The following is a 26,647-nucleotide window of genomic DNA, read 5'->3' as shown; positions in this document are numbered from 1 at the left end:
GCTTGCCTGCTTGCCTGCCTGCTTGCTTGCCTGCTTGCCTGCTTGCCTGCTTGCCTGCCTGCTTGCCTGCCTGCTTGCCTGCCTGCTTGCCTGCCTGCCTACTTGCCTACTTGCCTGCCTGCTTGCCTGCTTGCCTGCTTGCTTGCCTGCTTGCCTGCTTGCCTGCTTGCCTGCTTGCTTGCCTGCTTGCCTGCTTGCCTGCCTGCTTGCCTACTTGCCTGCCTGCTTGCCTGCTTGCCTGCTTGCCTGCCTGCTTGCCTGCTTGCCTGCTTGCTTGCCTGCCTGCCTGCTTGCCTGCTTGCTTCCTTGTTTCCTTGTTTCCTTGCTTCCTTGCTTGGTTTATATAACTAAATTCAATTAGTGCTTCCCATATGGACACGGAGATATGAGTATGCGGCCTTCCGCTGCTACATCAGCAACCTACCCATGGCCACATCTCTGAAGAAAAACGACTCTTCAATTAGCTTCTCAGCTAAGGATGGGGCTTTATGACATCCTTCTAGCCGTGCTGAAATTTTGATTGTCTTGACTGTGGGAAGGTTTTGTGCAGGTAACCACAGCTACAATGAGTTCATCAGTGCAATAGCCTGTCATATGTGTCACACAGCAGTCCTCCACACCCAGTCCTTATAGTCTTTCTATCACTTCCTCCATGATGTTTACTGCGGGTCAGGGAGAGGGATGTAAATGTCCAGTTTAGAGCTGAGTCTCACACAGTCACTTATTCTCAGCCCGTTAGCGTTAAAGTCTCTGCATTAATTGTAACCACTTCAAAAAGAAACTTCACTGACTAATGTTGAGAGCAGTATAAATCTCTGGGTATAACGCACAAATATTTAGAAAGTAGTCTGATATTCCCTGATAGAGTCTATGACCTCCCATACCATGAACTTTTGGTCAGGTTTACAGAAGCAGGCAAGAAATCCCTATTCTATAGCAAGCCCTCAAATCCAGTCAGAAAACAGTTGTTAGTCCTAGAAGAGTCATATCACTACAGCACTAGTGACAGCATCTTGACTGGCAAACACATTGCTTCAGTATACTATTTCCTTCTAAAGGACGTCTCTTTTTTTAAGATTTATTTATTTTAGTTATATGAGTACTGTGTAGCTGTCTTCATATTTCACTTTCATATTCTTACAGAATTTCTTTTTGTATTATTATTTTTAAAGATTTATTTATTTATCTATCTTATTTTCAGACACACCAGAAGAGGGCATCGGATCCCATTACAGATGGTTGTGAGCCACCATGTGGCTCTGGGAATTGAACTCAGGACCTCTGCAAGAGCGGTCAGTGCTCTTAACCACTGAGCCATCTCTCCAACCCCCTCTAAAGTAATTCTTAAAAGATATGCTATTCATATTTCCTTCTCTAAAACAGAACCAACCCTGGGACCCTCATGCCCTGAGTAAACATTTCATAGTGTCCTTTAGACACTATATTAACACTCCCTAGGTCAGTAGCAAAGGGGACTGTGCAAGGCTTAGACAATCTCCCTACCCACTGACCTCTCAAACTTCACATCAGACTCTATAGCAGAGTTCCTAGCTAAAATACAAACTTCCTTCATGCGCTATGTTCAAATATGCTATCTATTCACACCTTAGTTTTGACGTTTTGAAAAATAAAATGTATTTGTTCCTGAAACGACTCTGAAGAGAGAACAAACAAACAGCAATGAGGAGGAATAGATGACAGAGAAGGAAAAGTGGCCCAGAGAGTACATCACAGTAGGAGTTGAGAAACCAAACTCCATCAGGACAAGCGCAAGGCAAATCTAGGCCTCAAAGAAGAAGCTGCCTTACGTGGCGTGAGCTCCATTCTAAAACAATACCCAAGATCATAATAACTAGCCTGCCAGAAGGCTTGCTGTTCACCAGGTGATTTATGTTGCACAGGTTGCATCTTGCCTTCACCACCAACCATACAAAGGAAGCCGGTCCTGATCAGCTAGCCCAGCTCAGAGAGCAGTGAAAGGATCTAACCAAGTGAAAACGGAACCAAGAACCTATGCCCATGAACGGCGGGCATAGAAACACCAAAGCAAAGGGGGAAGATGAAGTGAAGATGAAGAACAAGGTGAAGATGCTGGGGCAAGTTAAGGCAGGAATTCCCTCTTGAGATGCCAGTCATCCTGAAGTCAGGGTCTACTAGGAGGGCTCACAGAAAATGGCCTCATATGACACCCCCAAGTCAATACTCCACAAGCGAGGGGCCTATGTATGAAATATCAAAGAGAGGTGAAAACAGGTACAAGTATTTACAGATTTATAGTGGAAACTATAGGGAAACGACAGACAGCCAACTAGACAAGGGCATTTGATTGGAGAATTGCTTTGTCTTTTAGTAAATTTGCAAAAGGTTATCGAAGAAACAATAAGGCAAATAGATTGACCCAGTAGGAAGTTCCAGGATCTAGGCCTAGTGCTTTGCAGGCTTCCCTCGGCTTCTCCTTGAAGATAGCAACAGAGAGCAGCCTCTGAACATTTCACAATGTTTTGGCTCTTCTCAAAATTCCTGGGCCAGAGGCCAACTTCCTGATGTCATCATCAAGCAAGTTGAGGCCATGACACACACGCCCTGTTGTAGCCATGTGTAACCAAGTGTACATTGTGTGCTCACAGGCATCTCCAAGATACTTGTTCTACCACCAAAGCACATCCCTGGCCAGAAGCAGTCCCTTCTCCCCGAAGACTTTGCCTTCTCTTCCGTTGACAGCTACACAATCTCATGTCTCAATTCCCTTCCATGAGAAAGCTGAATTTGGACCCAGGATATAGCTAGTTGGGAAAATGCTTGCCTTATATGCTGATTTCAGTCCTCAGCAACTGCGCATGGTGGTACATGCCTGCAATCCCAACACCTGGAAACTGGAAGCAAGAGGATCATTCTATGTAGTGAATTTGAGGCTAGCCGGGGCTATAAAGTTAGGTTCAGAAAAACAAAGAAAAAGAAGAGAAAAAGGATTAGGAGGATTCCTCAAACACGATTCTGTCTCACAGTGGTTCATGTGACAAGTCTCAGAGTTCCGACACTTTCACAGTCTACCAACAAATGACAGTATAAGTAGACCCATCAGCTTAGCTGTTTTCAACAGTCCTTCAAATACAGAACACCAATCAAAACATCAACTCTCATAAAACTTTAGGTGGTGTTTCTTTCTCCTAAAGGTGTCTGGTGCCTCCAGATGAGCTAATAGCTTCTTTGCTGTGCCATAATTGGTTATGTTGTTTCTCAGGAGGAAGCCTAAGTCCTCTATGAGAGGGCTAGTGTCAAATTAGTCCCAGTAAGATCTCAGGTTCCAGATGGAAAAGTCTGCAAAGAGCTACCCATATCTCCTTTTTAAATCTCTACACTAATAAATGGTTTCTGTTTGTTCATTTCTGTTCATTAATTTTTTCATTTTGTTTTGCCTTTTTCCTTATTACTTGCAAAGCATTGTGTCATCTGTGACACATTGTCACATGTCATTGTGACACACAAAAATGTGCTACATTTGGCAAGCTTTTAAAATCTTTTAGCTCATTCTCCATGGGACCTTTGTGTGCCCTGTGGCGAGTGAACAAACACTTTCATATTCTTACAGAATTTCTTTTTGTATTATTATTTTTAAAGATTTATTTATTTATCTATCTTATTTTCAGACACACCAGCAGAGGGCATCAGATCCCAATTCAGATGGTTTTGAGGCATCATGTGATGGCTGAGAATTGAACTCAGGACCTCTGGAAGGGCAGTCAAGTGCTCTTAACCACTGAGCCATCTCTCCAACCCTCTTATAGAATTTCTGCACATAGCTGTACAAGAGAAGGGGATTGGAGAAAGAAATTCTCTTTTAATGTTTAAACCACATATACATTTTAGGTCAAACCATGCATAAAGTTAAGAATTGTTTTCCTTAAAAATGTTCTGAATATCTTTGTCTGGCCCTACAAACTTCTCAGCACTCTCTTTAAGTAAATAATTTAAGGTTGTAACATGGATTCTGATTTTTAAAAAAAAGTCACTATAAAATGGAATTTTAGCTCTCTGAAAATGAATTTGAAGAATTCCCATAACCCCCATTCACCAAAATATACATCTGAGTGTGGGGCTTCAAGTTCTAATTCTAGCCCTCAAGAGCAAGAGGGTTTCAAGGGCAAAGCCCACTTATACTATTTATACAATGAGATCCTGTCTCAAAAAAAAAAAAAATGGGGCTAGCGAGATGGCTCAGAGGTTGAAGTGATTAGTGCTCTTGGAGAGGAACAGAGTTCGATTCCCTGCATATTAGGTAGCTCATGATTGCCTATAAGTCCAGCTCCAAGGGATCGGACATTCTCTCCCGGCCTCTGTGAGCTCCAACACACATGCTGACATCCACATTCAAGGACACATACATAAAAATAAATCTTTAAAAAAGCAAAAGGAAACAGTTTTTAACTATCAAAATCTCAGCATAGCACACACACACACACACAAACTATCTAAAGATGGTTAATATTTTTAATATTCAAATAAATCTCTACACTTTCTTTTCCACTAAAAAACAAGACTTTCAGGTTATTTTTACAATTATAAGATTATGTTGTAAGGAGATTTTTCATACACTTTTATTTTAATCATTAAGTGGTGCCTTCACACTTTTTTAATGTTTATTTTTGATGTTTTTAACTTGGTGTATATTGGAGGTGAGTATATGCACACTAAGTCAAAGGTTTCTGGAACTGAAGTCACAGTCAGTTGTAAGCTGCCCAACATGGATGATGGGAAGCAAACTGAGGTCCTAGGCCAGGGCAGTATAAAATCTTAACCAATGAGCCATCTCTCTATCCCTCTTTTTTGCTTTCTTACACCATTTGAATAACCAGAAAGAATACCAGAAATCTTTTAAGGAATAAATCAATGCTCCTTTCTTAATGCCATGAAGTTCAACATGTATATGGGAGAGATGTTCAGAGCCTCTGACTCAGTGGTTTGCAGACTCTGTTTCCAGTATGTTCTTATGGGCCAAAACTAAAAAGAAATAGAGAAAGAAAACTTGGTGCTCTCATCCAACAGAGCTGATCTCTTGACAATTATTTTATATCCTGAGTTTCCACTGGAGATTTTAAAATCAGGACTTCACTGCAGAAAACAAATCCAAAACTATTGTTCTTGACCAAAACACAGCCAAGTGGACAAAGACAGATAGAAGCCAGGACTTTGTTGTTCATTCTTTCATTTCTCCAAACTCTTCTTAAATAGCAGCACAGAGATTGTTATAAATTATTTAAGGGCATCAAGTCATAATAACAAAGAGACTTGAAAACAAAACACGTGGAAAGCTGAAAGGTAGTTGGACAAGCTGTCAAAGACAAGTTCTCTGTGAGAAATGAATCCTTCATGAGTAGCAGAGAGAGTTAGGAGTGTACCTGACCTGCACTTGGAGAAAATGGCACTGGCTACCACTGGAAGAAAGTATAGAGTCAACGTAGGATGCGGATTGTACCAACTGGGTTCAGAACTAAAGCTTTGGTCCAGCATGCAGAAGGCCCAAGGTTTGACCCTTAACATGGCAGAAAAGGAAGTAAAAAAGGGAAGGAGTGCAGAGGAAAGAACTCTAGTTCCCAGATCATCTCCTGAATTTTGCATAACTGGGGCTACCACCCGTCCCTCACCCTAGGAAAAGATTTATGTGTATTCTCTGCAGAGCATAAAGAGGTTTTTTGAGAGGCACTGTCATAGTAGAAACAGGGGAACATACTTAAAACTGCAAATCTCATGATGAACAAACCTGTGTCCCTTGCTGAAGGAAAATTGGCACTAACCTAGAACTCTCTACTTGCTCAGTGCCAACGGTAAATTACTCATGACTTACAGGATTAAACCCACTATTTTTCTGACATCACATCGGTGCAAAAGCTATAAAAAGTTGGTTAAAATCGCATTTTGAATTTTGTGTGTTAAGCTTTTCAGAGGCCATGATATGTTGTTAAGATGCTGGGCAATTCCTAGACAACAATGCTACCCGTGGGGTCAGATGTTTTACCACACTTTTAGCTAACACTGTTTTCAACTGACAATGGCTTTCCTGGACTGTGGCCATATGTAGGTCAAGGAGCAACTTTGCAGGCTTTACAGACAAATGCTCCAAGAAACTTTATACAAGGTAAATTCACAAAATAAAGTCATTATGGTTGCTGGAAAATGGATCATTGAAGAGAAATAGACAGCCTCAGAAAGACAAATGCTGCGTGATTTCTCTCATTTGAAGATTCTAGATTCACAGGGTGTGTGTGTGTGTGTGTGTGTGTGTGTGTGTGTGTGTGTGTGTGTGTGTGTGTGTGTGTACATACAGATCCAAATAAAAGTGGCAAGAAAACTGGAAAGGGATTGAGGAGATCTTAAGCAAGAATGTGAAGAGGGAATGGGGAAGAAATAGAGAAATGAAGTACAAGAGACATGAAGGCAGAAAGGGGAAAAATTGGGGAGGGAGACAGGGTGGGGGAGGACAGAAGGGAAAGAAGAAGATCAAAAATACAGAGTATAGTGGCATGTAAAATATATATATGCTTATACATAATTTATATATAAATACTCTGACAAAATCCATCATGCTTATGGGAGAGTAGAAATTAAAATCAAGAAAAAGTTTATTCTATATCCACTTTTCCTGAGAGCCCCTGGAGAACATGTACTCCAATGTTAGAGGATCTCTTGAGGCAAAAGAAAACAGGGGTAAGCAACACATGCTCTAAGATGTAGAAGAGAAAAGGGACACCATGGGGATGAGATGAAGAGGAAGGCTCATGCTGAGGGATGGCAGGCGGAGGGTGTTAAGTATGACAAGTCTAAGCTGGAGCAGACCAAGAGGCTCTGGGAGGATGTTCCCAGGCAAATAAAATTCTGCTACTCCTGCTTATTCTAGGTTTTATTTTGTTTTTGTTTTTGTTTTTTGCTTTGTTTGTTTTTCTTTTTGTTTTTGTTTTTCCTGTTGCTGTGGTGAAACGCTCTGGCCAAAAGTAACTTAAGGAAGGAAAGGGTTTGCTTCAGTGCACATTTTGAGTTCATTGCCAAGGGAAATCAGAGCAGGAACTCAAGCTGAAACCAAGGATAAACACTCCTGACTGGATTGTCCTCCTCTGGCTCATGCTTAGCCCCTCTCCTTATAAAACCCAGGACCACCAGCCAATAGGTGACAGCGGGATAGGACTTCCCACATAGCCAAGACAATTCCCTGCAGACGTGGCCACAGGCCAGTATGATCTGAGAAATAGCTCAGCTGAGACTTTCTTCCCCTTTCCTCTTACTCTGTCAAGCTGACAATAAAAACTAACCAGAACACTAGTGCATATAAAATTGTAAAGAAAGATTTACACTGATGACACGGGTATAAGAGTGAAACACAAACAAGCAACTGTTAAGCTGGGAGAAAAATTGTGTCCAGAAAGGGAGAAGTGGTCTTAGTTTAAAACATGCTTTCGATATAAAGAGCATTTCTACTGTCAGAGCTAAACATTGCATACATATTTTAAAAATATTAGAACTACAGGAAATAGTGGGATACAGGAAGAGTTTCATTTTCCACAGTGGAGAGCATGCTCATAACTGAAAAATCAAAAATTCACAAGTATATAATTTACGTACACACACATGCACACCCACACCCACACATATATGTATGCGCACAAAAAGGTTAAAAGACATCAAAATGGCTTCCTATAAAAGGGGAACATTAAAGAGGATAAGAACAAGAATCAAGGTTCTCAGAGGTTTTTTTTTTTCCTTTTGTTTTGTTTTTTCAAAATAGATCGGGTACAAATATCTGACTCCTTGGAACAGATGCAAATGTAATTTTGACAAAATCTCAGGGGGAAAATGAGAAAAGGCAGCAACCGGAGTGAGGGCTATGTGCAAAAAAAGAAAAAGAAGAAAAAAGCCAAGTTATATTCCCATGATGTTTACCAATGGTGGTACCTCCTAAAAGTAAAAGTTCATTTTCTTCTTTCAATTCACTTTTGGACTTTTGTCCTCCATGAATAAGAATCACCTAACTCTCATAATTTCATTCAGATCTTCCAAGTTCATTCCATCTTCATAATCATTTGGAAGAAGAAAGGAGTAAAAATCAATATGAGTCACATCTGCTGAAGTTATGTAATCTTCTTGCTTACGTTGAAAATCATAACCCAAAATTTCCATCTCCTGATTGTAATTTTCTTCTCATTTTTTTTTCTGACCGATGTTCCCCTCCTTCCCTCTCCTCCCATTCCTAAACAGCCATCATATCTCTTCTTGCAGGTACAGGTCTGTCTGAGGGGAGTGTTGGTGGTAGCAGGTGAAGAAATATCTTCTTGGGGTGAGGCCAAAACATAATGACCTACATACCAGTCTGAGTTAGTGCTGGGAACTGGAGGATAAAAGAGAGGCAAGTTCACTACCTAAAGACTATACATGGACTGACCCTGGACTCTGACCCCATAGGTAGCAATGAATAGCCTAGTAAGAGCACCAGTGGAAGGGGAAGCCCTGGGTCCTGCTAAGACTGAACCCCCAGTGAACTAGACTATGGGGGGGAGGGCGGCAATGGGGGGAGGGTTGGGAGGGGAACACCCATAAGGAAGGGGAGGGGGGAGGGGGATGTTTGCCCGGAAACCGGGAAAGGGAATAACACTCGAAATGTATATAAGAAATACTCAAGTTAATAAAAAAAAAAATTAAAAAAAAAAAGACGGTAGAGTTTAACCTGTGAATTTTTATGGAGGCCTGAGGACACACACAGCAGGAAATAACTTTTCTTCTAGGTAAAAATTCATGGGGTTGGGGATTTAGCTCAGTGGCAGAGCACTTGCCTAGCAAGCGCAAGGCCCTGGGTTCGGTCCCCAGCTCCGAAAAAAAAGAATTAAAAAAAAAATTCATTTCATCTCTTCACGTGAAAGTTTGTTTTTGTTTGTCGCAGAAGTCCCCTGGTGAGGTCAGTTTCTGGAAAACACAAGAAAGCATGCATCTTTTTTTTTTTAAGATTTATTTATTCATTTATTATATATAAGTACACTGTAGCTGTCTTCAGACACACCAGAAGAGGGCATCGGGTCTCCTTACAGATGGTTGTGAGCCACCATGTGGTTGCTGGGAATTGAACTCAGGACCTCTGGAAGAGCAGTCGGGTGCTCTTAACCCCTGAGCCATCTCTCCAGCCCAAGAAAGCATGCATCTTAAGAGAAGGGTAAGCTGAAAAACTACTCATCATCCACCCTTATAATAACCGATGTTTTCTCTTAGAAGAGCATGATAAAGCTTTACCAAACCACACTGTAATACAAAGCTAGGCCTGCCTTCACTTGGCCATAGTGTCTATGGTTCTTAGTGCATGTTAAATAAAAAACTCTGTCTGTTCCTTCCTCCAGTTTCCTGATTCATATATAATGTGAGTACACGCTGTAAATGTACGAATGTACACACATTGTAAAAGATGTTTCTTTAAAATTTGGATGTTTCGTTTCTATTTTTTTCATAAATAACTATTCAAGGAATTCACTTTCATAATGTTCAAAATATATTTGCCTTATTGCCAAAAAAAAAAAAAAAAGAGAGAGGCAAGTTAAGAAGCACTCACTGTTTCCCTAAAACAATGTGGAAATTCCCCCAATTTCCCTTGAACATAGTGGAGAAAAAAGTCCCCAAAATGTAGCACCCCCTGACAATCCTTACAGAAAATCCCAGCTCTGCGTTTATCTGCATGAGATAAAAAGAGAGAATCCAGTGTGGCTAAAAAGGGTAACTTAGAGAAAGACGGCCGGTGGCTGCACAAACACCAGGTACATTCTGTATGAATCAACAGCTTTGTGTTTTGAGATAGGAGGGCTGGTAGGTAAGATCAATTCTTCCCATCATACCAGGGAAACAAACATAAGGGTAGAACAAAATTTAAAAAAAAAATTAATTAATCACAAGGTATTTAAGTAGGCCTAGAAAAGAAACTTGATCTCAAACTGACTAACCTATTTTGAAAGCCTGTATGGCTGGCACTGTGCTTAGCTCATTTGCAATCATCTTCCCTTTGTGTAATTGTATTTTAAAGTGCCATATGTGGTCCCACTTTTCCTCTTTGTTATTAGATACATAGTCTATGGCTCCACTGTGTTCTTAGAAATAAAGGGAAGGTTCTGCAAGTCCACCTTTGCCCTGAATTGAGCATCCTAAAAGCGCAGGACTTTTCTGTATTCCCTGCTGCCTATCCTAGCCAAAACGAGCAGGCTTTATCTCTGTTGCCATGTTTTCAGTGACTAACTCTGTTTCACATTTCTGAACTGAGATTGCCTTTCTGAGTCACTAACAACTGTTTTCTCACCTTCTTCCTTCTCCTGTTCCTCATAATATTTCTTATTTACCACCAGGTGGCAATGAATAAATACGCCCAAGCAGGCAAACATTTAGAAGCAGTCTAAGAAAATAACATATCATTCCAAAGAGAGGTGCAAAATAAAAACGCTCATCTTGACAGTCTCAGAATGTAATGAACGTAGAGCTGGTTTGTGGTAAAGAAGCACGGAGTTCGGATTCTGATCTGCCTTCAGTTCAGTATCCATTGCTTTCTCGTTCTAATCTGAGATGCCTCTTCCTCAAGCCACTGTAATAGTAACACGAGACAAGCTCATGAGCAAGCAATAACACATTAGGAGCAATTTCCAGCTACCACCCACTGGGTAACATGCTTTCGTGGCTTGCATGAGGCTCTCAGCTCAATCCCCAGCACTATAATAATCTGGATGGCAATGGGTGGGCACCTATAATCCAAGCGCTTGGAAGGTGGAAAGAAGAAAATCAGAAGTTCAAGGTCAACCTCAGCTATATAGAAAACTGTAGACTCGCCTAGGATAGGTGAGCCCCTGTCTTAAATAATATAAGTATATAAATAAAGGCTTGTGCTTTGTGCATCACTACGCTCTTTACAGTCACTGGCAAGATAAACACAGCACACACACACACACACAGACACACACATACAGACACACACACAGACACACCCACACCACACACACACACCACACACACACAGAGAGACACACACACACACCACACACACAGACACATACACACATACACAGACACACACCCACACACAGACACACACACGCAGACACACACACACAGTCACACACACACAGACACACACACACACCACACACACACAGACACACACACACACATACACAGATACACAGACACACAGACACACACACACAGACACACACACACAGACACACACACACAGTCACACACACAGACACACACACACACCACACACACACAGACACACACACACACACACACACACACACACGTTGTGGATCCAAAACAAGAATCAGAAAGCAAGCCGAGAATGCCTTCTTTCTTGTTGGCTTTTAAAGTTTTATTTTGCTTGTACATGTGTGGGGTGGAAGAATACCATGACACGTGGATCGAAGTCAGAGACAACTTGTCAGTTCTTTCCTTCCACTGCATGGGTCCCAGGGATTGAACTCGGGTCATTAGGTTTGGCAGCAGGCACCTTTATCCAGAGAGCTAACTCACCCATACGCTTTCCTTGGGTTAAACAGAAAGTAATTATTGTGTTTTAGCATAAAATAAATCTGCAGTCTTTTAACCACGTCTTTTCAGTAATGTGGAGTCCTGCTTCTTCCTCTCAGAACACTCAGTAGCTTCCTCTTTCATCGCTGGTACCCTAAAAGGCTCCCCCTTCACAGCATCACGTTCAAAGCCCAAGACAAACCCTCAAGCTTCCTGCCAATTGTAACTCCAGGATCCTGACTCCTGCCTTTTCTCATTACTGTCTAGGAACCTTGATCTCTCTCCTTTTCATCAGCCTCTCTGGAAAAAAAGTCCAACTTTACCACCCACCATTGTCGCACTGCAAAACTCCTGAGACGGGGTAACTTACAAAGCACTGAAATGTTTGTCTAACAGTGCTGGAGGCTAGGCATGCAGGGAAGCGGTGCTTGGCACCTGAAGGAACTTTTCTTACCCTGTCATCCTGTGGCAGAAGGTAGATATGGGCAAGAGAGGACAAACAGGGACATAGCCCACCATTCCAGCAAATGCACTGTTACAGAAATGCCAATAATCTGTTCATGAAGGCTGAACCTTTATGACCTAATCACTTTTCAAAAGTCCTGTCTTCCAGTGCTAATGCACTAGAGAAAAGGGCTCCCATACATGGGCTTTGGGCACACATCCAAAATAGTATTGTCTCTCCAAGAAATGCCTCCAGCCATCTGCAATCTTCCATATGCACAATCAAGTTACCTTACTCATCAAAGGCAGCCAAAAAACATTAGCTTCTGCCTATCTTGTTCCCATTCTAAACTTGACATTTATCCAAGCCATCATGTACCCACCAAAGGGATGTCACATGTGGATTAAACCTCTCTTTAAGAATTCAAGACACAGCCAGAATACAGCAAACACAGAGGCGAATGCCAGCAGCAAACCACTGAACTGAGAATAGGACCCCCGTTGAAGGAATCAGAGAAAGAACTGGAAGAGCTTGAAGGGGCTCGAGACCCCAAAAGTACAACAATGTCAAGCAACCAGAGCTTCCAGGGACTAAGCCACTACCTAAAGACTATACATGGACTGACCCTGGACTCTGACCCCATAGGTAGCAATGAATATCCTAGTAAGAGCACCAGTGGAAGGGGAAGCCCTGGGTCCTGCTAAGTCTGAACCCCCAGTGAAGTAGACTATGGGGGGAGGGCGGCAATGGGGGGAGGGTTGGGAGGGGAACACCCATAAGGAAGGGGAGGGGGGAGGGGGATGTTTGCCCGGAAACCAGGAAAGGGAATAACACTCGAAATGTATATAAGAAATAGTCAAGTTAATAAAAAAAAAAAAGAAAGAAAGAAAGAAAGAAAAAATTTTAAAAAAATTAAAAAAAAAAGAATTCAAGTACTAGATTATAGGAGATGAGTTGGAATACCTGACGGGATCATTCTTAATGGAGTAGGGAGAGCTCTTTGAAATTATGATTGTGTCCCCATGCAGAGAAGAGCAGACTCAAAAAGCTAAGGTTAGGGTTCTGGATTTTTCCAAGTGAAACTACATTTTGGAGTCACACAAAAAGGAGAAAGGAAAGTGTGACAGGGAAACTTTACTCTGAAGAAGTTAGACCTCATGCTCAAACCTACTCATGAGGTCCCTTTGTTAAAATGCCATACACCACATCCTTCCTGAGGATTTTTCTGACATATAGGGATACTAGTTGATGCTTTGTTTCAAAAAAAAAAGTTTAAGGGCAAGGAAAACAATAAATGTCATTATTAAAGCATTTCTGCTAAATGGGGACAGTACCACCTCCTTAGACATTCTTAGGAAATTTATCTAGGTGTTTCTAGGTCGTCGGTTAAGGGAGGGGTTGCTACTGACAGAGGCCAAGATGTGTTTGTCCCACACAACAATAAATCCCGCTCCCCCAGCAATAACATTGAGTTTCTCCACCAGACATCTGTGTGGGTGAAAAATATCTGAGCTAAGAATTTAACTACACTAAATATAAACACAAAGTAGTTTTTGCACTGCTCTAAGATGTAATGATTTTTCCAGGAATAGAACAACCAAATAAATCCAGAAGTTTTAAATTTTGTTTGCTTTGAACCTTTCTGAGCAAAGACAAGGATTGGTGACAACTCTTCCACAATGTTTAAGTTACTAACACTCACCTTAAACCTGCCTATATTTGGATCTGAACCCTATACACAGGGGCAAGCAACTGTGTGTTCCATTATGCCACCTGTATCTACTCATGACAAGTGATCAAAATGAATATTTATTTATGATAAACACATTTTCTTTATACTTTTATGTTATAATGAAGACATTATTTTTGGTTTTTATCATACTTTTAAAATACTGTCTTATTCATTAATTTCAATAGTGTATAGTACTCATTCCCTAAGATTTTCCTTGGAAAAAGGTTGTGTGACAAGTAACGTAATATATTTGATTTAAAAAAAAAAAGAAAAACAAACAAAAAATTAGGTTAGCTCACAGCCTTGGAGTTCCAAAGCCCAACATCAGAAGGCCTGGCTGCTCTGACCTGATGAGGGTAGCAGATAGTGGCAGAAATAGCAAGATAGGCTCTAGGAAAAGGGTCAAGACAGAGGAAAGGACTGACTCATTGAGTCCAGTAATCTCTTCTCAAGTCATAACTGCAGTGGCTTTAAAATCTTCTGCCAGTGCCCAGCTCTCAAAGTGTCCAAAACTTCTCGTACGAACTACCCAGAGGACCAGTCCTTACTATAAGGGTCTTTGGAACCCCTGCCCATGTTCATACCAGAGTAGAGGCACTAGTAGAGAGTTATTGGAGACGATTACTTAGCCTCTGTTGGTTTCAACCTCTTCATCCATCATATGAGCAAATGAGGGGCTAGAAAGGTGGTTCACTTGTTAAGATCACTGGCTGCTCTTACAGAGGACCTGGGTTTGACTCTCAGCACAAACATGGCAGCTTAAACCATCCATAATTCCAGTTCCAGGGGATCTGATGCCCTCTTCTGAACTTCCTGGGCACTGCATACATATGGTACACATACATGCACGCAGGCCAAACACCATATACATAAAATAAAATGAATAAATCTAAAAATATAAAAATAAAAATAAACTATCTCCTGGGGAAAGAACAGTGACTCCGAGGTTAAGAGCATTTACTGCACTTGCCGAGGACCCAGGTTCCGTTCCCAGCACCCCCATCAGGTGGCTCACGAACACACCTGTCCCTTCAGTTCCAGGAGATCGCTGGCCCTTTGAGCTCTGCAGGCAGTACATGCATATAAACCTTACACAGGCACAGACCTTAAAACATATTCATAAAACCAAATGGAAAAGTCTTCAAAAGAAATTAAAGTGAGTCTTCTGGGGGGAGCAAGTCTCAGTGGTCATTTAAAGAACCAGAAATCCAAAGGTGATGAAGAGAACATCTTTCTAGTAGGTGGGCCTTCTTCCTGGGAGCAGCAGGAGGCCGGTGACTAGGGGAGGTTTAGGGTAGGAAGCCGCAGCAGAGATGGACAGCAGCAGCGGGAATACGACAGCTGTGGGAGAGGCTGGAGCAGCTGTGTGGGGGCGTGCAAACCTACAAGGGGAGGGCCTCGCACTGGAGACCCATTCAACATGCTGGCTTGGTACAGAAAGTCTAGTGCCATTGTCATCTGACATCTGTCCCCCAGCTGCACACGAATTGATCTTTTAAATGTAAAGCATCTTCCTTCAAATTGGGCAATATAAGTGTATTGTATTTGGAAGCCTTGCCCACGGGGGAGTCCTTGATTTTCTGGTGTCCTTAACATTGCAACAGCCCCTTGAGCTTCTGACAGGGATGCTCTTTCTTGCCCCATCACCTCAAGACTGCTCTGATTCAGACACCTACAGTTTGTGTGTATATACTTTCTACATTGATAAAAAAGTAAATGTGTGTGAATTTTTCTGAAATAACTTTATTCAGTCAACCACTAGTCTTGCAGCTTTTCCCATATTAGTATATTAATTAGTCTTTGCTAATTCTTTTTCCCAACTCTGACATTTAATTGGATATATTTTTAAATTTACATTCCAAATGTTATCCTCTTTCCCAGTTTCCCCATCCATTAACTCCCTATCTCATTCCTCCTCCCTCTGCTTCTATGAGGGTGTTTCCCCCACCCACCCACCTCTTCTCTGGCATTCCCCTCTTGAATAGTGGCACAGAATGCTCTAGAAACAATGTCCTGTAACTATTTTGGGGTCTGAGATGACCATGGAGAGCTCTTCCTGAGCTCATCTGAGTCAGCATTCTCCTGAAAACTGCATACACATTGGAGTTTGAACCCATAGGAACTCATGTAATTCTCTCATGTATTCACTCTTTTATATTTATTTTGTGTGTATGGGTGTTTCGTGTGTGTGTGTGTGTGTGTGTGTGTGTGTGTGTGTGTGTGTGTGTGTGTACTCACAGCCACCAGAAGAGATAAAAAATCCAACAGAATAGGAGTTAGAGATGGTTGTGAGCTGCCTTGTGAGTTCTGGGAACCAGACTCAGGTTCCTCCAAAAGCAGTAATCCTCTTAACTGCTACACTGCCTCTCCATTCCCCATTCACTCTTGCCTTGAAAGCATTTTCCTAGGGGGAAAAGAAAGTCATTCCAGCTCTCTTACTTTCAAACTCTGAAAAATAAACACCACAACTGTCAGCATGACGCTAGGAAATTGTTAACATCCCTCACCTCCACTTCTAACCAGCCAACATGTCCTATGATTCTGTAAGTGAATATCATGCTTCCCCAACAACCCAAATATGAGCCATTGTTATTTCTTCCCTGAACTCTTTACTCTGGCCAGCCTCTGCTCTCTACCTCCTCTTCCTTGATTCAGACAATCAGGCTAAGAACATACATCTAAACAAATGGCTACCATGTACAGAATTATTGCTGATTCTGATTTACAGAGCAGGTTGTTCAGACTCCACACGCCAGTCTCCAAGGCCAGCTCCAGCCCACGTTGTTAGGTTTATCTCCCCTCCTCCTTACTGACCTCAGCCTTGTTCACCAGACCACACTGCACAACAGTTCTTGGGCAGATGCTACTCTCTCAGTGTATGCTTATCAAACCCTGCCTGCCCAGGCCTGAAGTAGTGTCTGCATCCAACTGACTTGTCCCCAGTCCCAGCATGCCCCACTGAAAACCTGTTTCAAGGATTCTCCTTTCAAGTTCTGCTTAGGCCATGCTTTCCTTGTGTGTCCCATCTTCCTGCCTAGCCCTCAGCAATTGTTCTTCCTCTGATAAAAGATAGAGCATGTTCCCACTCTTTGACACTCTGGTCAAGCCCCACTCTTGTCTACATCATAGACATCTCCTCCAATAATCCGATTTTCCTTTCACCTGTTTTAACTGCCTCCTAGTATTTCTTAACCAGATGAAAAATGTGTTTTGTTACTTATTAAGGTACTACCTTTATCTTCCTCCCCTCTCTCTTCCTCCTCCTCTCTCTCCTCCTCTTCCTCTTCCCCCCCCCCTCCCCAGCCCTCTTCTTCTTTAGGGCTTTCTTTTTCCTTGCCACTGTGTCTCCAACACTTAGAGCAGTTTCCAGTCTACAGGGTGAGCTCAGTTAACTTCTGTGGAATGAATGGGCCCAAACTGAAGTCACACTGCCAGGATGAATATAAAAATCACCTTTTCCATATATATCCTGCCAACAAGCTTCCCACACTCCCTGGGCCCTCTCTTCCAGTCTCTAACAAGGTTGCCTTTCACATAATGCAGCGATTGGCCACTGACGTAGAAGGATCATAGAAATCTATGGATTCCATCAGAAAAAGTCTCTCTGACTCAGGAAGGTTAGTTTACGGTCTTACGCACTTTCCACAACTCCAGGAGCACTAAAATAAACAAAAATTAAGTACATTAAACACCTAGGACTTCAGGTTTCAGGCCTTCCAGTTACTTTATTATATAGGAATTCCAAACAAGGAGAGAAGAGAGGGAATTAAAAAGAGAAAAAGAAGGGAGGAAGGAGGAACAGAAATTAATAAAAAGAGAAGAAAGTGAGGGGGATGGAGGAAGAAAAAGAACTCTACATTTTTGTAAATCATTGCCCTACCCAGAGGTTAGTTAGCATAAGAATACGTAAAATCCCTCTCTCCTGGGGCGAATGAAGCACAAAAAGCCCCAGGCGGCTGTCCTTTTATCACCGCAGGCACTTCCGCAACCACTTGCTCTCTGCTTTTTGTTGTATCTGAAGCCGTGGGTTCAAGAGTTAAGCTATTTCATCCCAAACTTTTCCTTTGCTTCCCGGCCTGGTTGGAAGGCTGTTCTTACCGAGATGAGGAAATCAGGAAGTGTTCTGCCTCATAGACTACCCATCTCTATAATCATGGTAATATGTTTAAGTCCTATCACTAACACGTTTCACTGAAAAGTGTTTACCTGGTTTTCTATGATCCCTGTAAACAAATTTCACTGGCTGGACTACCTGGAATGCTAGCGAGCAGATGCAGTTACCAACCTTGATCGCTAGGTGGCTTTCAGACTATATGACCTGGTTTTGGGAGTTGGGGGGGACTCTGAAGCTCTGGGATAGATTTAGCAGTGTAATTGTCTTTATGTGCAAATGTGTATGCATAAGTACGCCTGTAGAATAATAACTTTAAAACTGTATATAGAATACGTGTAATATATAGTATGTATAATAGTAACTTTATAGTAGTATTTGGAACATATAATGTAAACTGCACCTGTAATACTCTATAAGATGTGTTTTTAATATATAGTATATGTAGCAGCGACTTATCAGAATAGTACCTTTCTAATGGAATTAGAAGAAAGTTGTGGTGGTTTGAATGAGCTGCCCCTCATACGTCTCAGCCATTTGAATTTGCTCCTAGTGAGTGGCTCCATGGGGACAGATGAGGCAGTGCAGCCTGAGGACGTCAGCAGGGCAGACTTGAGATTTCGAAGGATTCACACCATTTCAAGTTCATCCTCTGCTTCCTGTTTGGTGTCCAAGAGGTGAGCTCTTAGCTGCTGCCCCAGCTAGCTGTGATGTGTCACGATGGACCTCAACCTTCTGCAACTGTAATTCCAAAGTAAAACCGCTTCCTCATAGGTTGCCTTACTCATATCACAATAAAAAAAAAAGTGTTTTAACTAAGACACGATTTTAAGTTATCTATTAGATTTATTTGATAAAAAAACATCTTTGGTTCAAAATTTGAAAGAGATGCAATCTATGCTGAAATGAAAGGTCTCACACTGCTAACTTCTTTTCAATTTGGGGGTGAGAGGGTTGGTTTTGGTTTTACAGACAGGATTTCCCTGTTGTAGCCTTGGCTGTTCTGGAAATCACTGTGTTGGCAAGGCTGGCCCCAAAACTCGGGGTTCTCCCTGCCTCTGCCTCCCGAGTACTAGAAGTACTTCTTTGACAAGACAAAACAAGATTTTAAAACTAAGGGACTTTTAACTTGGAAAACAAGTGTGGCTCATGCCAGTTTTCTTCCTGGCTCTCTGTAGAAGTGAATTCCCGAGAGATTTCAGCCTAGACTGGCAACACATTGTAGAAATAAACTCTACTAGCCTGGAAGACATACTTAGCCCTCTCCTCTCTCGTGCTTGCTAAACTAAAAATCAACGTTAAACCACGAGCAGTTTGCCATTTTCCTTTCCTCTCCCAAGATCTAACCAGTAAACTTTTGACAATGACCAAGATCTCTCTGTGTTCCTGGGGGGTTGTATCCAGAGCTTGCCTCAGCCTGCCCTTATTAAATTTTTAACATGCCTGGGTTCACTAAGACATTTGCTCTCTTCCTTTTCCTCCCACCCATCTACCTGCCTGCCTGGGTGTTACTAAAAACCACAGTTAATTCCTCAGGTTGGCATTGCTGTCTTCTCAGGCTGTCATGTAAACAAGGCAGGGTAGGAAGGTAGGCTTTCTCACAAGACATACACAAGTACTATCCACAAGGAGTCTGAATCATAGCTTTTTCGCAGCACTGACTTGTCCACTCTCACACTCTGATGATGCAGAAATGAATTGAAATACTAAAGTCGCTATGTAGTGATGCTTTTGCACTCTGTTGTGAGATCTGATAAGAACGGGGATAAGAAGGTATTTAGGTAAAGGCTCCTCTCTAAATACACAGTTGGGTGTGAGGCAGAACTCCTGAGCTAATTCCCACACAGTGCCTGCCTGCCCCCTCCCCTTCTAGCAGCCTCACAATCCGCTCACCTCCCTTTTGTGGCTCCTTGTGCTCATTTTCCAACCTGAGATTCCCCCCACCCCCCCACCCCATATAACCCAGGCTAAGTAAGCAAGTAACACTGGCTCCCAGCTTCTCCACTCCCTTTTTATTCCAGGAAAACCAGAATGCTTTAGAGAACGTTAATACTTCAGAGACATACAGGGAGCATACAGTGTAACTAAACACAGAGAGAAATGCAGTATATCTTGGAAGTGTCAACGTGACAGGTACTATTCGCCTAATGATTCTTAACATAGGCGACCTGAGTGGTTTCTCTCTGTTTCTCTTTTATTTTTAGCTTTGTCTGTTCTCATCTCCAGCTAGCTTCAGCCAAACATCCTGTTTAACCCAGAGACTAATTTTAATCAGTGTCCTTCTTTGTTTCAGCAGACTTCACCATGGACATCTCAAACCTTCTTTACAAATATACCTGGACATGCATATGAAATGCCTTCATCTTTAAGTCACATACCGATTCCAGGAGCTTCTGTTCTCATATTTCATATTTTCCTTGCTCTATCTATGACCAATATTATTGCCACCTTTCTTAGTTTCTTTTTCTTTTCTCCTCCTCTCCCTCTTCTTCTTCCTCTTCCTCTTCCTCCTCCTCCTCCTCTTCCTCCTCCTTTTCTCTGTTGCTGTAACAAAATACCTGAGATTGAGTGATTTGTGAAGAAGAGAAGTTGATTTAGGTTCTGGAGCTGGAAAAGTCAAAATATAGAGTTCGTATCTTAGCAAAAACTCCTCTGCTAAGGGCCTTTTGGTTGCATCGCAACAGGACAAGACAGAGACAGGGTAAAAATAAAAACCTGAGTGTCTTCTTCATTGTATAAAGCCTTCATAAGACCTACCCTAGTGATAGCATCTAATCCAAGTTGCTTCCCAAAGGCCTGACCCCCAAGTATGTGAACCAGGGATTAAATTCTCAATACATAAAGCTTGGACGGAGTACATTCACATCATAGCATCACCACCCCCCTCGTTTTGTATACAAGCAAAGCTGAGGCTAAGGAAGCTGTGGTTTGCATAATGTCACACTAGCTATTAGGTAACAGTATTAAAACCTCCCCAGACACATCAGAGAAACTTCCAACTGTCACTGTCTCAGAACAGACCTGGTTCTGATATAAAGACTCAGGTACCTGAACAATTTGAGTGTCTCCCTCCTAGCAAAGTGGTATGTGGATCAAGAGAAAAAACATCTGGAGTAAAGAGAATGGCCCAGGCTGCCTCAGTATATGTTGATCAATCAATGACTGTAAAGTTAGCCAAATCTTAATGGAAGTTGCTCTCAGTGGGATTAAACCTGCTTGGAAGGCACACGGACAAGCAAGGTAAACAATGGGAGTCATCCAATGTAGCAATTCAAGCGTAGAATACTTAACCATAGAGCAAGAGGCCTTTAAAAATAAGACGTTCTTCATACAATGAATAAGAGTGAATCATGCACTTGGAGAAGAAATCAACATAGAACCACGTGACTAAATCTCACACCTGCAAGATGAACCAAAGACCTCAAATGCCAAAAAGTTCATTCCAGGTGACTCCATTGTTTTATAAAATGCAAAATTAGGAAACTCTTATTTGATTAGACTGTATATTAAGATACAGGTTAGTTTGTGTGCCCAGGGGTTTGGGGGGAGTGAGCTGAAGGAGTGAACCTGACATCTTTGCTTCTGAAAAGCACGAGTTAGTTAGCCAAAGGGTCCTACAGAACTGAGTTCAATACTGGTTCTACAGTTGAGTGACTTTAACAAGTGCCTTCCCCTATCTCTGCCGTGGGTTTTTCCATCTATAAAATGGACTAATAATACACTGCTCAAAGGGTTGGTGTGAGAAGAGACATAATATATGTAAAGTACCTAGCAGCGTGCGTAGGTGCTGTAATAAACGGTAACTATTATTATCCCCGCCCCTGTGCCTGATAGTAAACTAGGATCAGAGGGGAGATAGGTAAGCACACAGCTAAGAAGGGAAGGGAAGGACCAGACCAGACTATGATCAAAGATGTACAGAATCCACTCCAACGCTGCCCAGGTACCAGCTGGGTTTCCTTCCCACAGCCCACACAATCTCCTAAATCTTGCTTCTGCAAGTATGGGCCAGCCCCTTTTCACTAGCAGAGCTGTTCTGGTCCCGTCCACATGAGCCCTTGTTAGGAGACCTGACTCTGATCTGATAAGTTAATTTGTACTAATGCTCTCAGCGTTATTACTAGCTGCCTTATAGGCCACCCTTCTAGGGCTCTAAGTTGCATTTTAACCAGAGCTTTATGGATCTACAAGGCCTTCAACTAAGCTGGGTGTAATTTAACCTTATCCTAGGTCAGAAAGGAACCAGTCAGGGGATGACATAGGGGACGTTTCAACTCACCAAAGCAGCGTGAAGTTCAGGGTTACAGGAATAAGCAAGAGTTCAGGGGAAGCCCAAACTGCAAAGACTGCAACTCTCCTTCCTGGGTAGGGATGAAGTCAGACTTCAGCTAGGAAGGAGCCGTGGCCGAGTGGAAGGCCCTCAGATCAGAGGCCTAGCCTGCTAGGGAAGCAGAGTGGAGAAGTTTCCGTTTTCACTTAGAATTGTTAAGTAATGTCTTAGGACATCCACACAGAGGACGATGCTTAGCAACAAGTGCCAACAGTTGACACATGTGCAATGGGGAGGAATCTTGGTGACATCCTGCTAAAGAGGAAAAGCCAGACCCCAGAGACTAATGAAATTCTGGAAAAGGACACGCTTATCTATGCTGACAGATGCCTGAGGCCAGAAATGGGATCATTCAAAGCAGTACAAGGAAAGGTTTCTAAGTAATGGGAACAATTTGTATCGGTGTTGAGATGGCCGTGATGAGGGCACACACATTTGTCAGAGCCTACTGAACTGTATACTCAGAAGGGGTGTAGTTTATTTCATGTCGATCCTCAATAAAGTTTATTTTGAAAGGAAAAAAATAAAGAATGATATGTTAGTCACAGAGGTTGTTGTTGAGTTCAGGAGTAAGGTAAGAAGCCCATGGGAGAGCACCCCAAGCCCCAGGCCCCAGTGTTCTTCTAGAAAATTAGCATTTGCTCAGGGTAGAACAGATAAGGAAGGACTTTCGCCCATCTGATGGTCTTTCCTGATTTGGGAGCTGGGCTTGATTAATCTCATTTTATAGGCAAGGAAACCAAAGCATAGAACAATTAAGGGAACTGGCCTAAGTTTTCTGACTCAGAGTCCTGATGTCTTTCCACTGGCCAGGAAAAGCCCTGGAAATAGACTCAGGGCATGTAAATATCTCAACAGGGTCACACTGCTAACCAAAGACAGAGTCCAAAATTGAAAGTGCCTCTTGTGTGTAACACACCAGAAAGCAATGTCACCTTGAGATCACCTTGAATGAAAGTGAAGGACTCAGGTCCCATATACATGCAGCTTGGGGAGGAAAGGATTTATTTCAGTTTATGGACCGAACCATTGTGAAGGGATGTCCCAGGCAGGAACCTGGGGTAACAACTGACACAGAGATCATAAAAGAACACTGCTTCCTGGCTTGCATCCCAAGGTTTACTCAGTTCGCTTTCTTATACTCCCTAGGACCACCTGCCCTAGGAATGGCATCGCCCACAGTGGACTGGGTCCTCCCACATTAGTCATTAATCTAGGCAATCCCCCCACAGACTAGCCCACAGGCCAATCTGATGGAGGCGGTACTTCAACTGAGTTTGGTGTTCCCAGATAACTATAGCTTGTGTCAAGTTGACAAAACAAAACAAAACAAAAAAATGCACACCGGGATAGAAAATTTACCCTAACACAAAAGCAAGTCTCCTTTCCAGAGCTCAACAACACTCTGACTTCCATTGCATGACATAATTCCCTCATCCCCTAGAGTCCCAAGGGTCTTCTAACTTTAACAAACTCCACAAAACAGCACATGCATTACCTCACCAGAGTCTGGCTTATTTCCTAGCAGTGATTGTCCAATGCTGCTCCATTCCCCCTTCTGTTGGCTTTGCACCCTTCATCCATTCCTCCCTGCTGAAATCACAAAGTTCCGCATGGAGAGAGCAGGCATGGGCCTTCTCCTTGCCAGATGCTAAACATCAGGGGAAGATATCCCCAGTGCAAAGTAGTGCGTGTCCTCTGTCCTTTAGCCGCTGCCCACAATTTAAATGCATGTCTGTGTAGAGGGGTGGAGGGAAAGGGGGTGGGGAGTATAAAATAGTACGCAGACATGGAGAAATTTTTGAGAGGAACTATGAAAAATAGATGGTGATTAATTTGGGGCATTTTACAGAGTGAGGGAAGGAGAGTTCTATTCAACACTTAGTTCTTCCCATTGAACATGGGTTTTTTTTTTCCCCAATGACTGTTATATATGACATTACGTCAACAAGAGTAAGGTAGACCAAGAAATTAGGGATCATATTTGTCTAGCAATTCTTGTATTTTTTAACAATGGGAAATAATAAGAAGCATTAATTCTAATAGTATCTAGGATCTACCTCTTCCCCTCCAGAACAATGATCAAAATATGCAACAGTGTAAATGGTAGAAAAGATACGTGTGAGTCACATGAATGGGATGAAGCCAGAAAAGGATGAAAAAGAGGGGCCCCAGGGACGGGAGCTATCAGTGACTGTCTGCATAGCTCACACTGTCAGCCTGTTTTCACCTCTTTGGGGTTCAGTCCTGCTTACCTTTTAGTCATCTGCGTGCTGACTTCAGCTCCCCCTACCCCTTCAGACAAATAGTTTGTTTAGGACAAGGACTGTATTGTCTCTGAGCTTAAAGGACATACACAGTGAAAGCTGAACAGACATCTGTTAAGTAGGATGGGAGGCAGTCCCGAAGAGAGAGCCCAGATATGCCACCACTAAGGTCGTGTTAAGTAGCAAGCTCCTTTCTTCACTAAAACTATACTGGGAATGCTATCTAGATCCTGGTGTATGCTCTGTGGGAGGTGCAAACTCCTCCTCTTGTTTACCAAAACCTCCTGGCTCTGGTCCGCGCCTGTCTTTCTGCCCTGGCTCCCAAGACAAGTGCTGTACCCCAGCAGTCAAACTGGCTCGTGTACCACTCCCTGAGCACACCTTGAGGCTCCCTGCCTGCAGGCCTTTCTCAATCTCAATCTTTCTCTGCCACTAAACACCCTGGTCACGCCAGCTTCTCCCTGAGGACTCCTCCAGACTTTGCAAAGAATTGTACCAATTTGCATGGTTGTCATCGGAGCCGAAAAGGATGAAGGAGTGTCTCCCACTCCTAGAATTCCAAGTGGGCATGACAAGTCTCGAGTCCACAGAAAAGAAAAGGAGTAAAACGGAGATCTCTTTCAAGTCAAGCTGAATTCGATTGAAAGCTGGATCAAAACTGGGTTGGATTTAGGATACGCTTAAGAATGTCTAGTCAATTCCTAGCAACACCCACTAGGGGGCGCCCTCAGTTTCATTCCTACTAAGACGCCTCCAGGTTTTAAAGTTTATTACCTGTCGAACAAGTTTCCTTCCTGTCTTACTGTCCCTTTAAGAAGGTGAACCAGGTGAGGCCCAGGCTCCGCCCCTCATCTGGCCCCGCCCTCCGCCCCCGCCTTGCCGGCCTGGATCGCCCAGTCCCTCGCGACCTGGCCCAGCCGTAGGGGCCGTGGTCCCAGGTCCCGGCCGGCGCCATGGAGCGGCGCTGGCCCCTGGGGCTCGCACTGCTGCTGCTGCTGCTCTGCGCCCCGCTGCCCCCGGGGGCGCGCGCCGAGGAAGGTACCGACCCCCGCCCTCTCCCTTTCCCGGCTGACCGGCAGCAGCCTGCAAGAGCCGGCATTCCTGAGGAGGCCCTCTTCCCCTCGCCCCACTACTTCTCCCTGGCTTCTCCCCAGTAGCGGGGAGATCGATCGGCCAGGCCAATCTTTGATCTTTAACCCTAGACTCCTGCCTACGGGATCAGTCACCCCTACCCTGTTGGCCAGCACTATTCGCTGCGGGTGGAGAGGGAGTTCCTGACCACAGCCAGGAAGCTGCACTCCCACTGCAGCACCATGGGACCCTCCATGTGCCCACCCCTGACCTTGCAGCACTCAGAAGTCTGAGGCGGAAAGCCTCCTTCTGCCAGCCTAACCGGATCAAAATAGTCCTCTAATGGTGGAAGGGTTAGAACTTTTGGGATTGCCAGGTGTAGGGGTCCAACCTCACACCCAAAGTTTTGCACGCCCTCTGACCATGCCCCTCCCACTTCCCAAAATCATAGCTTCGTCTAGCGCCCCACCTCCTCTACCCTCACCTTCCAGAGCAGGCCACTGATAACTGGAGTCAAAATCCAGCAGGATCCCCCTGCCAGGGTCCCACTCAGGACTATTTAGGCTTTGCTTCCCTGACATCTGCCCTTGGCATCCTTGCGGATGTTCTCCCGGGCTCTGTTGGTGTCATGTCTGGGGTTGCTCTTCCAATGCTCTGGTTCGGGCACCAGTCCCCCAGCCCTTGCCCCACTCTGCCTTTCTCCTCTGCCTCAGGATGTCACACAGTTAGGAAGACATTGTGGAAGCCTAGGACTGGGGAGTCCCAGAATACCCAATGTAGGGAGTCGGACACCTCCCTAGGATGACATCCTCCTTTTCTCCCCTATCCAGTCACTTTAATGGACACGAGCACAGCACAAGGAGAGTTGGGCTGGCTTCTGGATCCCCCAGAGACTGGGGTAAGTGTCTGAACGACCTGGGGGAAGTTCAAATCTGAAGGCCAGTGGGAAATGGGGTGGAGAGGTGGGTGGAGGAACAGAAAAGAGCAGGAAAAACTGGAAGTGTCTCCTCAAGAGGGGGAGGGGAAGCTGAGTCAGAGCCTCCAGAATGGTACTCCTGGGTAGTTGGGGGGTGTCATGCTTCACTCAGCGGGGACTATCTCCACTCCCTCACCCTCCTTCCGTAGTGGGGGATGAGCTCTCTCATCCCCTAGGGAG

The 26,647-nt window shown here is 43.5% G+C and overlaps 1 protein-coding gene and 1 long non-coding RNA gene across 3 annotated transcripts in view; one reads left to right on the top strand and one right to left on the bottom strand.

The window, feature by feature from the left end:
• Positions 1–1,202: 1,202 nt before the first annotated feature.
• LOC120102261 (uncharacterized) lies at positions 1,203–25,298 on the bottom strand. The gene is made up of 3 exons (XR_005503535.2): positions 22,103–25,298; positions 8,711–8,946; positions 1,203–8,374 (listed from the first exon to the last, which is right to left on the bottom strand). It is a non-coding gene; the product is annotated as an uncharacterized LOC120102261 (long non-coding RNA).
• The window catches only part of Epha1 (Eph receptor A1), a 14,522-nt gene continuing 13,120 nt past the window's right edge, over positions 25,246–26,647 (top strand). Inside the window, exons 1-2 of one of the 2 annotated variants that reach the window (XM_008762883.4) lie at positions 25,246–25,458; positions 26,322–26,389. In XM_008762883.4, coding sequence (XP_008761105.1) covers positions 25,374–25,458; positions 26,322–26,389 — 153 coding nt within the window. In that variant the 5' untranslated portion in view covers positions 25,246–25,373. The remainder of the gene's footprint in view (positions 25,459–26,321; positions 26,390–26,647) is intronic. The other variant, NM_001107858.1, reaches the window with a different exon arrangement.

This window comes from Rattus norvegicus, chromosome 4 (genome assembly GCF_036323735.1).
Source record: "Rattus norvegicus strain BN/NHsdMcwi chromosome 4, GRCr8, whole genome shotgun sequence".
Lineage (NCBI taxonomy): Eukaryota > Metazoa > Chordata > Mammalia > Rodentia > Muridae > Rattus > Rattus norvegicus.
This window is presented reverse-complemented; position numbering and strand designations above follow the sequence as displayed.